A 13196-nucleotide genomic window follows, 5' to 3' on the forward strand; every position below is an offset into this window, starting at 1 on the left:
AACCGGAAGTATCTCAGATCGTAGGATATGGCACAAGGAATGATTTGTTTATTTAACTAGCGTTATAAGTGCATACGACTTGATCAAAAGTACGAAGGAAATAATGATAACAGTTAATTAAAAACCATAAAACAGTTTAATAAAGAACACATCTATTTGACATATATACAAAATTCCAACAATAGTTTACATTTTCTACGATGTTATACACCTTATATGTAGACACAAATTAATGCTTTGGTTTGAGCATAATTTATACATTTTTACATATAACACAAAAACACGTTTGAGTGGATATGATATTCCAGAAACGTGGATGTTTACGACTAATGGATACAGCCCAACTACAACGTGAAACTAAACGGACAGAACAAGAAGATGTGAGTTATTTACATCGGCTAAAAATAATGCGCTAGATAACTTACAGTATACTATACATTTCTTATTAAATATGACAATTTTGGCAGTTTTTTTACCGTGTGTTGGCTTTTGACGTGGTTAATTTAATTAGAAGTTATATGAAGAGTTTATTTATGCAATAAAATATTGGAGAGACTTTATTGTGTATAAAATATCTTTTTTGACATGCTTGAACAATTGTCTTACTTAGAGATAATAAAACAAGATTACTGAGTTTCAAACCCCAGACAATTTTAATAGTATTATTTACTTGAACATAATTTAATACATGATGTAGTTACTCAAAATTACAAATCCAACAAATTTGAACATAACCGTTTACAATGAATAACATTGTTGTACAATATTTCTACGAGTAGAAAAATATAGGTTAAAGTGGCATTTGATTTAGGAAAGTATTGAAATTAGACAATTTTATGGTTAAAATCTGGACGCTGTTCTAGAAACACCGATTACAAGGTTATAGTGTTCATGAACATTACGATTATAAGAAAAATTAACCTGAAAACTGGTATTATTAATTGACATGCAAACGTTTAATAAACGTCAGCAAATATAAATACTTCATATTTTTTTATTAAAGAAGTTTTTCGTCCATTTACAAATTTCTTGTAAACAAAATTAAAGACTCTTTCGAAAATTTACTAAATACCTAGTAAAAGAATGCCGTATCGATAGAAAAAAAACTGCAAATTATTTAGTTTCAAAAGGAGAAGGCGTTAAAAATATGCGTAGTTTTATTATTGGAACAATAATGGCAATTCATATTAGTAGGCTACTGTATTAACAATCGAAAACAGCTAATCTATTAAGTTTGTAAAATGTAAAACATAACTTGAAGGTGGATTTGGCTTGGTTTGGTTAATACCGAAAAGTAAGTTGTGTAGTGTAACATGATGTATATGTAAGTGTCTGCTGCGCATGTATACTGGTACTAACGGGGTTGACCTAGATACACTACAATATGTACAATACTTTTTGGTTTGTGCTGGCCAAGGGAAGGGTGAGGGCGAGGACCCACTGTCATACTAGAGTGTCCAGGGGGTAGCTGCCCTCCTCACTGCTACTGTGGAGGGAACTCAGACCCGTGTCCGAGTTGGAGTCAGGGTCCACGCCCTTGCCTCGCACCTCAGCCACCCTGGTCAGGCGCTCCGTCTCCACGTCCGTCACTTCCAGGTCCAACTGCAGCTTCTTCAGGTACCTTCTCCTGGACTCCAAGGCCGAGTCGGTCTCCGACAGAGAGTTCGCTGTGTGCTCTAACTCCTTCGCATTTCTCTCCGTCTCCTCCTTCACCCGGTCCAACTCGCCCCTCAATTCGCTCAACTCGTCGCTTCGCTTGATCGCCACAGATAGCCTCAACACGGATTCTTCTTCTTTCTCCAAGCGCTTGTTTACTTTAACAATTTTCTCCCAGAGCTCTATCCTCTTCTGCAAGTCGTGTATCTCCGCCTCCAAGTCCTCTTCAATTGTCGGATCTTCGTCGTCTTCTTTGGTATCCTCTCCCGTGGGAGTGCTCGTGTTCTCGCTGCTCGGCTGCTCGGTAACTACACCACTGTCGTTCTCCTTCTCCTCGTCCTCTCTGCACGCGTCCCCCAGGTACGTTTCCAGGAGGTAGTTGGAACCGAGGAGTCCCACCCTCGTCCGGTGCTTCTGCTCCTCGAGGTGGTCTATCTGATCGTCCCTGTCGTGTAGTCGCTTCAGTTGGTGCTGGATGGTCTCTCCCTGCACCAGGATCAGTTTCAATAGCCTCTCGATGTTTTGCGACTTGGACAGTTGCGCAAGTCTCCTCGGATGGATAGTCTGCGACTGTTGTTTCTGCCGGTAGTGCTTCTTCCGCCTGCTGACGCTGGCCGGGCTGCCCCTACCGCTGTCGTCGTCTGCCACCCTCCTCAGCGACAGACGCACGTCCCTCTGTGCGTCTCCCCATGCCGACCACAGCTTCAGCAGTCGGGTTTCTCCACCCAACGGTCTCTCCACCTTCCGCCACCTCTCTACGATGACGTAGCTTTCGTCGGGACGCCCCAGCAGCGCCGAGATGACGTCAGCACAGGTGGTCTTGCGGTCCACTCCGCGCACCCACAGTTGTTGGCCCGACACCCAGACTGGCAGTTCGCCCGCCATCCCGCCCCTCTCCCTGTAACACACATTCATACACTCAGACAGTTTGACATATGGTACACACTCACTGCAAATCTTGATCTGTATGATAACTGGTATTTATGTATTCAATCAATATACAATTAGCTGTTCAATCAAGAATGTTGCCAAAGATACCTGTTTAGCACACTTGGAAACCATTGCTCCCTATATGACTGCTATTCAATAAAATTTACTATCTAGAATAAAACTCTACATTATTTAGAAATTTAAGAAACACTTTCGTGTGATATATTCTAAATGAACTTGTAAAAACAGTTGCGATCGTTGCACAAGTAATTGTTTCACCTGAAAACGACAGACACACTCTCATGCCCATGTCGCCACCTTAGCTTACGACACTGTTCTGTATTGTTTATTGTGTTCGCCTAGCACGCAGTATCAATTACGACGCGATTGCATTGGGCTAATTCACGTCCTAGTCGGGAAATAACATCTAAATTGCAGAAGGTGTCTTCTAATACAAGCGGTAGTAAGTTGCCAATGCGAAGCACGCGTAACTCTGCACAAAATTACCTAACATATACTTACATGATAATCTTAAGTGAGTAGGAGGCAAATACTTAACAAGCAATTAACCGCTAAAGAAAATCAAATAATTACAAAGTATCTATCTCTGAGTTAGGATACTATAATGAGCATTGCAATTAAGGATGATGAATTGTGCATGTGAAACTGTAACTGTAATGTTTAACACGACAACAATATTTTTGTGTTTTACCTGCCCTGAAGAGTTACGCACATTACGAGGTGTTACATAGCTTGATGATTTTCAAAAGCATAACGTTTTAGCTTTTTGTGAGCAGTCTACATTGAAGGGACATTTCGGAAATTCTCAGAACTGTACCATTTATCTTGTAGGTACACCTCAAGATGACCTCCGGACCACCATATAGTCAGATAGGCGGGTGGGCTGTCTGCAAGGACAGGGTTATACAGCGCAGTGCTCACCATCCAAGGAGTAGTCACACTGTTGTCGCTGAATCACATTCACAAGACAAGAAAACTTGCATAACTTTACGAATAAAAACCGTACTGAATTATAGACAGTATAAGTGATTTGAATGACGAAATGGCAATCACACAAAAAATCGTACGTACCATTTTGCAACACTAGTCTAGCGACAGCTTAAGTTAGCTTTAGTTAAATGATAATTTATCGTTATACTCGATTCCATCTGTTACATAAAAGGTTACCACAAAAAGTTGGGTTTGTTAAATTGTTTAAATAACCATTTCAATGTTTACTTCATTAGCAGTGTGACGTGTGAATAAACAATACACATTACTTGGCTGAGGTCATTATTCTTATATCCCGTCGGTCGTGGAGACTTGCGTTTACCGTACTACCATGCGTCGAAGTCTCCTTTATGGTGGTGCTATCGGTCATCGGTTGGGTTAATATTTTAAGTCGTACATAATTTTTTTATTTTTTTCGAGCCTTGTTACAAAATTTCCATTATTACTAATTTAAATGTCTATAATGTCTGGTGTAGTAATCAAAATAATTTTCGTCTTCGGAGGGCATCTTAAAAATCGACTGTAGTGAAATGACCTTGAGTTTTATTCCGTAAGAACAATGTTAAACGTCAAACCTCGTAAGAGTTTGGAATTTTGATTTCAGCCTGTAAAATAGCGTCAAACAGGAAACATTTGTATGGTCTTTTTTTAGTGATATAATTGTGTTATATTTCATTTAAAGTATATGATTAATATGCAACTTTACGGTTTTTTTTAGATATTTCGATCTTTTTATTGGTTACAAATATACAAAAAGTTTAAAAAGTTTTTGTATTTCATCGTTTAATATTAAAAATTTATACACTTTTTAAGTCAAACTTTTTAGCATTTGGATGTGTATTCATCATATCTTAAAAATAAGACCCCTCCCATATTTCTACGACCCAAAATAAGGGCGCAATAGTGTAAGATGGGGTAACACACAAGGTCATTTCCTAACAGCAGGTCTTAAAGAGCTTGTGAAAATTAAATTTAAAAAAGGACTAAACAAATTCGATCACATTATCTTTACTTTTCGTACGCTTTTTAGATTAAACAAATATTTTTATTGGCTACTATATTGGCTACTATAAAGTATAGTATTACTAATAGTAATGACAATATATAAAAGAAATTCTAATAATAATTTAAGCAATAACATAATTTTTGTTACCCTGCGGTACGCGTCCTATACTGTCTTATCCGACAATACTTCTTAAATGACCTTCCTCTTCTTGATCAAATACATTAAATATCTCTACAAATTCACTTTCCCTATGTTGTAAACTAGGGCGCACGCTGTTGGAGCCAATAATCTAACCTCAAAGTTAAAAATTATTATATTTAGATCTGTGAGACCTGGTGCCAGTGCAGCTAGGTTAATTTCAGATATGGGGTTCTCTGTGTTCCCAAAAATTCTTCACCCCCAGCGTTTCATCATGACTACTTTTACTAAGTAAAACACCTTTGACGCAATGGTATATGTTTTTTGTTCTCTTAGGACAAGAAGCTTACAAATTACACCTAGTCCTATAAGGACCTTCGCTCTGCTTCCTGAGTGACGAAGAGGAGGCCAGCTCTGAACCTGCCTCTCCAATCAAAGCAGGCAGGGGGTGGCACACCTTTACGTCTAGACTAGCAAGAGCCTTTACACTTAGGGAACGAACCCCAACAACGCCAACAGTTTTCTCACGCAGTAGACTAGACCTATCGAATTACCCTTGCACCCCAGGATCTCAACGTTTGCGGTTAATGATGGGTCGCTCCTGATATCCTTAAGGTTGTCATAAGGATTTAAGTGTCATATCGGTTTTTGCTTTGCTCAGCGTTGGTTCAAGTGGAAGGTACAAACCAGGCAGAAGTGACCCATACTGGGTAGGATGATATTTTAGTCAATATCTGAAAGTTTAGGATCATTGTGATCCTAAACCTCATGGAAGTCCGACACGAACTTGGGGCGGTAAGTCAGATGGGACACTCGGTACTTCCCTTTAAAAAATTGTCCCTAATTGGTCGAAACCCTTTTCTTGGATCAACTCCCACTTGAATATACAGAATTAAAGACAGGTACAATGAACATTTTTAGAGAATGTTTATTATATATACTATTATATAAATATCTAATGGTGTCTGTCTGCGTGGTGGCGAGTGTTTGTTACCCAATAACGTAAGACTAGTGAACTGATTATATTGAAATTTCCCATAGGGTTCCTGGTTTACACATACGCCTTTTCCTATTTCGAAAATCCCTGCGGGTTACACCGCACTGGTCTTGAAAACTCCTTTTCTGTCCTAATCAGCAAATAGTAATGTTTGCAAACATTATAAATTGACAACACATGTTTAATTATATTAAGTGCCATTTTAAATTACTTTACGTTTATAGTATTGAAACCATAGAGTAAGCTTAAAAGTAACACCACTTTTCCCCCTTCTCTGCAATCACTGATGAGCATAGAGGTAATTCGTGTGTAAAATAGAAAAATTACTTTTTACTGTACATTTGAGCAAATATTTAAGTATGCATTTCCTAATCATTAGTGTGATCCAGATATCAAAGTCAAAGTTAGTATATAACTTTTGCTACCCATTTAAAAACTTATGAAACACACTTTAGTCGTACTTTGACTGAAGTAGTACTTTTAGATAAACCCAGCTATGGCACCAAAAATACCTTAGATCGGAATAAACTACAATGGCCAGAGATATAGGCTACTCTTATTGACAGAAAGGCTTCTCAGACCTGCGTACTACAATGGCCAGAGGTATACTCTTATTGACAGAAAGGCTTCTCAGACCTGCGTACGTGTATGTATTCTTGAACGGGGCATCAACGCAAAATCAATTTCCGTTTCAAAATGAAATAGATACCCATTACTTATTACATCATAAAATAGTTTATTGTTACCGAAATAATTTGTCACGAAATATTTATATCAAATCTACTTATTTTATAGTACTTATAAAAAACTGTTTCACTCTCTAACTTGATGCCACAGAACTCTGCTCCTTAAACTTAAACCCCAAATGAACCAGAAGATTGGAATATTTTTCAGTGATTATCACCTAATTCAGGAGTTTTTAGAATGCCATTTAAAATAAATTTGCCCACGATGATATTTTAGTGGGCCCTCTTTTTCATTAGGAAAGTAGGTGCGAAACCGCGGGTAACTGCTATTAATTGTAATAATACTCAAGTTTCTCATTTAGTTGTTGTATGATAGCTCATTACTTTTAAATGCCAATACGCAGTATTGTTGGCAGTGTAATCTAACAACAACAACAATTATTTTCCAAATAGGAAGTGGCGACTTTTTAGTCCTATAAATATCAAAAAGTCATAAATGCAAAATTGTGCAAAGAATAAAGTTTTGATATTTGTATAGTTGGATGTTTAGAAGTTTGATACTCAATAACACAAAATCTATTGGACATATTTAGTCGAAATTTGTCATGTAGGCTACATTGCTTAGATATGAGAACAGCACATAGACATATTATTTATATTCCGAAATACACATATTCAGAATTTTGTATTTACGAACAAAATACCATCAGTTGTGTACTGCAAATAGTTAGGACAGAAATATTATTATTCTTTTACTATAGATGGAAGCCGTAAATAATTAAAACAATTCGGTTTGTTTTTGGTACTCTCAAAATCAGTTTCCTTTAACGTTATAGGACGGCATATTTACAGTAGCCGATGGAGAAAAACGGAGACAGGACACTAATATGATTCAACGAACCATTCGCTCTTGGACTACAAATTGAGGAAGTAGACGAGCGCAGTGAACCCGTGACCACTGCAATTAATGGAATCACAAAGCAGTGCACCAGACACGGAGTGCAATGTTTTCTATGGCAGAAAACCAGCGGGAAGCAGTGGGTCCGTGTCGGACTGAAGAGTCATGTCATACTGATTAGGTATACGGTATACAATATAGAAATGTACGTAACTCCAGTGAATATCAGACTATCTTCATGTTACCATCACTTAACCTATCACTTGACAGTTTAGTTCACTGAATGTTCATCATACTTAATATAATAATGTAGAAAATAATATGTATAAGTTTACAGTCTTTAAAATTGCATCATTTTGTTCCTAGGACAAGACAAAGAATCTGTGACTTTCTATAGTACTTTATTATTTGATAAAGCACAATATGGGACTAACTATTTCGAAGTTGGAGTTCTCTATCGGTCATTTTTAGGATAGGCTAAAATTAAAATAGTATTAAACAAAATTCTGTATCAATTGAAAAAACGTTTTATTGCTTCATTTATCAACAGTGAAAATATAGAAAGAATATTAGTCAAACAAGTTGTATACAACGAGTGTAAACATTTAATTTTAAATTGATCAACAGTGAAGATATTGAAAGAATATAGTCAAACGAATGGTATATAACGAGATAAACATTTAATTTTAAATTTATCAACAGTGAAAATATAGAAAGAATATTAGTCAAACAAGTTGTATACAACGAGTGTAAACATTTAATTTTAAATTGATCAACAGTGAAGATATTGAAAGAATATAGTCAAACGAATGGTATATAACGAGATAAACATTTAATTTTAAATTTATCAACAGTGAAGATACGTAAGGAATGTAGTCAAACGAATGGTATACACCGAGTATAACCTGTGTTTTAAAATTTCCGCCATTTATATATGTTTTAAGTTTTCTGATAAATATTCATCAATGTGTTATGTTATTTTCATTATTAATTAAAGGGGGTTGCCCACAAACGTCATTGTGATAACGCTGTTACACTGCTCTGGTGGAACGTACATTAAATCAATTACAATTTTAATAATTAACTATAATAGTTGTAAAATGTACAGTGCCAAACGTGCGCATAGTTATAAACGTGTTTATTTTATGTTTAGTCATAAAAAATATACACATTAAGGTAATATTTTTATAGCCACACAATGAAACCAGTTGGCGATAAAGGACTGTATTTTGCCTGTCGGAGTTGTAAATAAATTATTACAGTTCACTGAAAAAGTCAATTGCAACGCAAAGCCGTCCGTAATTGCTTTAATAACTGACAACTTTAAGTAAATAATTGGATTTACTGAGTAACGGTCGTAGTCAGCTGGACATACTCCTCGCGTAACCCTTGACGACTAAGTTAAGGCGGTTTAAAACTTAAACCAGTAGTTCCGGTTTAGCAGTTGGACGGTCCACAAACCTCAAGCACAGCATTTCTCATGTCTGACAAGACTGCGGTTGGGAGTCTGATACTGGTGGATGAGGAGAGTCGGATGTCATTGTGGACCAGATATCTAGAGAATGGCTTGCAAGAGGAGTACTCATTGTTTGCAGCAATTAATTATTTCCATTGGACATTATTAGACATCCAAGAGAGTTGCTAATTGTGTTGTCTTAATACCTGCGAGTATTTGGAAAGGAAATACGATTTGGTCGAGATATGCACAGTTTTGAATGTCTTGTCGAGACAATAACGCAAGAAAATTGTCACATTGTGAAGGTTGCAATAATTGGTGGGAAACTGGAACGCAGAAGAAGTTCCTACAATAATGTGGCAGATGTTTATCATTTCCATGTAGCAATTAAATTAGCCCGTACAGCTATTATAATATGATTAAAATTAAGCGTTTCACTTATAATAATTTTAAGAATAACGAAGATGATGTGGCTTTAGGTTCGGTTGAATAATCAGTCGCCTAACATTGTTATTTGTAATATATTGAAAGTTCGGGGAAGAATCAAGTTATAAAATTGATAAAAGGTCAATTACGTAACACAAAGTGCAGATTGAGTACTAGATTAACACTTTGCCTATGGCAGAAGCACATTACTACTATTCTGCGCGTCCTAATGTCAGAACATGGCTCGTGTCGCAGTAAAGGTGTAAGCTTACTCATCCTATACATGGCTGTTGCCCAGGAGACTATGTAAGGAATAATGAGTACCAATATCACTTAAGATACGCTTAACATAAATTTGTATTTTGACCGCTACTATTCGTACCAAACCGCATTAATCGTGTAATTTTTGTTACGATCAATGAATTTTATTTCCTCATAGTACGAGCCCGTTTTAGTTCCATTAATACGTATAAAACTATATAAAACTGGTTCCATTCTTGTTTGAGTTTTAGTATATGAATACGATATTTTGTGTGATAAACCAATGTATGGTTATACGGTTTAACCGCGTGATTCATGCCTACATAAATAGCTGTCATTACGTGATCGTTAACATTCTCAAATGTAGGAATTTGTTGTTTGACAACGCGATTTATGGAGCCAACATGAATTTAGAAACCACTAGTATATTCAATTTGAATTTTGTAACGTCTCATGCTGATATAGCTTTTACATTTTTGAAAGAATTAGTTTAACGTGACAAGCATTCGTCATACCATTAGTGTGCACATTCACCTTCAAAACTGTATTAACGTAATTAATACTTATTACTCTAATCTAATATGATATGTCAAGAAAACAACCACACTTGAAACATAGGTTTTATACGGTATTTTTATCTTAAACAGACTTCCTCCTCAATCGTTCATCATTGGAAATGTTAGTAATGCTAATAAGTTAGTAAATAGTTCCATCGGAAGCGATCTAAAGTTTTCTCTTATTGCAGGAGCGATACTATCAACGATCTATTTAAATGTTTCTCTGCAAATCACAACCACCCTAATGAACGGTAGGTAAAAAGCAACGCAGCAATAAAATAAAACAAAGAACGAAACCAAGCAATCAGCCCAGTCTTATACGGCGATTGTACAATGTGGGCTTGCCAAATCCAAATTAGTGATCCAATTGGGCCAGACGGAGACTTGGTGTAGCAATAACCTCTCACACACGCGAACGGCCGGCTCACACGCGACTGTTATAGCAGGGCCAATAACTGTTATTGCTCTGAGTGCAGGCAGATCTGTGTGGGGGTGGGAGCCCAGATTCGGAGTCGGTATAAACTGAGCATCTCACGAAACATCCGGTAATGGTAGGCAAAGTGTAATAAAAAAGTGGGGCAAAGCGCATGATAAAAACTGGTAGGATAAATAAATTTTGTTTTTAATCTGTTATACCAAAGCATACAATCGTTTCTTGATGAAAATCTGAAGAGTTAGTTTGGCTATTTTTGGATATATCAGAGTTTGTAATAGGTTTACCTAAATAAGGCACTAGTGCTATTATTAGGCAAGTAATTAAAAAAAGACGATGGAGGGAAACTTTCAAAATTGATGCAATAACCTTTTCCAGGTCAGTAAAAGCTCCAGATCCTGCTATCCTGGCTATAGCGAGTAACGTTATGGCAGAGGTCGATCGTCATGGTGACATTCTCTGACCAGGTGCTAGACCTTGGAAGTCGGACACTCGACAGTTCTACTCTACTACCTGTTATCCAGGGCGTATTGAACCTGTTTCATGTCATCATCATAGCTCACTGATTTCCCCGCAATTGGCTCGATCATTTATCAGAAACTGACAAGTCATAGTTCATCATGGAGAAGAGTGAAACAACCGTTCTTGCATAGCAGTAGCCGTAGCACTGCCGTTAAACAGTTGAAGGAGATATCACTTGTCAGTACTATCAAGCACGAGTTTACAATTAGTGAGAAAATGGAAGACATAATGAAGGCGAAAGAACTCAGTGAAAACGGTTTTTTAAAAAGGATAAGGAGGAATGTCTACCTTCGCTTCCACCGCCAATCGATACGGCTGATGGTGGTAGTTAACTGGTTGGTGTTTTAACAGCCCGCGCCAACCAGTCAACTGGTGGTTTAAATCCCCTCTATACCCCTCGCCGAACACTGTTGCCAGTTTTAAGTGCACTATAAATTACTGATCCATCACAACATCCTAGAACAGCCTATGGTCAGCAGCGATATGGCAATCGCCTCAAATGTCATCGGAGTATATTGGTGCGCTCTGCTCTAGTTGTGGTGGTTCCTGGTTTGTCAAATTAAATTGACGTGGTACCGCTAAGTAAATCTAAAACTGTTGTACATAACGTAATTGGATTATTGCAGATCTCTCTACGACAAATAGAAAATCCAGGTCAAATCAGTCACTTTTAATCACCATTTGCAACAGATTCCAACCAACCCCATTGGAATGTTTGATTTAGGGAACATTGCTACCCTCAGATACACCAATTTGTTGTCCCGTGCGTTGTGTGTACCGTGTACAGATAGTAATCTAGGATTTGTAAAAGTTATAATCAAGATCAAATCGCATTTATATGGTAAAGGATTTATAATTTTTATTTTCTATTTTGTATGAAATAATAAGAAACAATAATTTTTCTTTATTTTTATAGATGTACATTCAAAGTTACAACACGCACACAATCACAGGAAAGTGGAGTCCGTCATATGGCAACAAAACAGTTTTTTTAGAATTATTTAACTCTAAACCCGTTTCATACATTATTATATATCTTTTTCAAATAATAAAAATCAGTTTTACGTTTCCAGTGAAACTATCTGTTACCGCTATAAAGATAACGGACTTGCAACTAACTGGTCAGCCGAGCTTGGAACTGAACGAACCCGCCATTCCTGAGTCAGATGCGTCCGTATGATTTGCAGTTCCTGTCATTTGTATTCCTGACCATAAACTAACGCATCTGTAGTATACTAGTTGGCACATCGCGAGGTTATGCAAGTCTTTCACAAAACATTCATACATAAATAAAGTGCGAGACCTCAGAGATACGATGTTACCACTTTCTTAACATTAATGAAGCAGGCAAGTAAAAATGTTAACCGTACAACTTGTACAATTTCAAATACAACTGCAAACTGGTGAGTCTCTCCAGGCTAGTACCTGAGCCCACCATCAGTTGGAATCTGCAGCTGCAGCCGGCGGGTGGCCGTCATATCGTCAACTCTCGGCTGTGTGCTTGTGAGTCTCTATACACTAGCACCTGAGCCCACCATCAGTTGGAATCTGCAGCTGCAGCCGGCGGGTGGCCGTCATATCGTCAACTCTCGGCTGTGTGCTTGTGAATCTCTCCAGACTAGTACCTGAGCCCACCATCAGTTGGAATCTGCAGCTGCAGCCGGCGGGTGGCCGTCATATCGTCAACTCTCGGCTGTGTGCTTGTGAGTCTCTATACACTAGTACCTGAGCCCACCATCAGTTGGAATCTGCAGCTGCAGCCGGCGGGTGGCCGTCATATCGTCAACTCTCGGCTGTGTGCTTGTGAGTCTCTATACACTAGTACCTGAGCCCACCATCAGTTGGAATCTGCAGCTGCAGCCGGCGGGTGGCCGTCATATCGTCAACTCTCTGCTGTGTGCTTGTGAATCTCTCCAGGCTAGTACCTGAGCCCACCATCAGTTGGAATCTGCAGCTGCAGCCGGCGGGTGGCCGTCATATCGTCAACTCTCGGCTGTGTGCTTGTGAGTCTCTATACACTAGCACCTGAGCCCACCATCAGTTGGAATCTGCAGCTGCAGCCGGCGGGTGGCCGTCATATCGTCAACTCTCGGCTGTGTGCTTGTGAGTCTCTATACACTAGTACCTGAGCCCACCATCAGTTGGAATCTGCAGCTGCAGCCGGCGGGTGGCCGTCATATCGTCAACTCTCGGCTGTGTGCTTGTGAGTCTCTATACAC

The 13196-nt window shown here is 38.2% G+C and overlaps 1 protein-coding gene across 1 annotated transcript in view; it reads right to left on the reverse strand.

Annotated features, from left to right (window-relative positions):
* Positions 1 to 117: 117 nt before the first annotated feature.
* LOC124357782 (ras association domain-containing protein 10-like) overlaps positions 118 to 13196 on the reverse strand; it is a 106091-nt gene continuing 93012 nt past the window's right edge. The window contains exon 2 of the mRNA XM_046809836.1: positions 118 to 2554. Coding sequence (XP_046665792.1) covers positions 1444 to 2541 — 1098 coding nt within the window. The 5' untranslated portion in view covers positions 2542 to 2554 and the 3' untranslated portion in view covers positions 118 to 1443. The remainder of the gene's footprint in view (positions 2555 to 13196) is intronic.

This window comes from Homalodisca vitripennis, chromosome 3 (genome assembly GCF_021130785.1).
Source record: "Homalodisca vitripennis isolate AUS2020 chromosome 3, UT_GWSS_2.1, whole genome shotgun sequence".
In the NCBI taxonomy this organism is placed as follows: Eukaryota; Metazoa; Arthropoda; class Insecta; order Hemiptera; family Cicadellidae; genus Homalodisca; species Homalodisca vitripennis.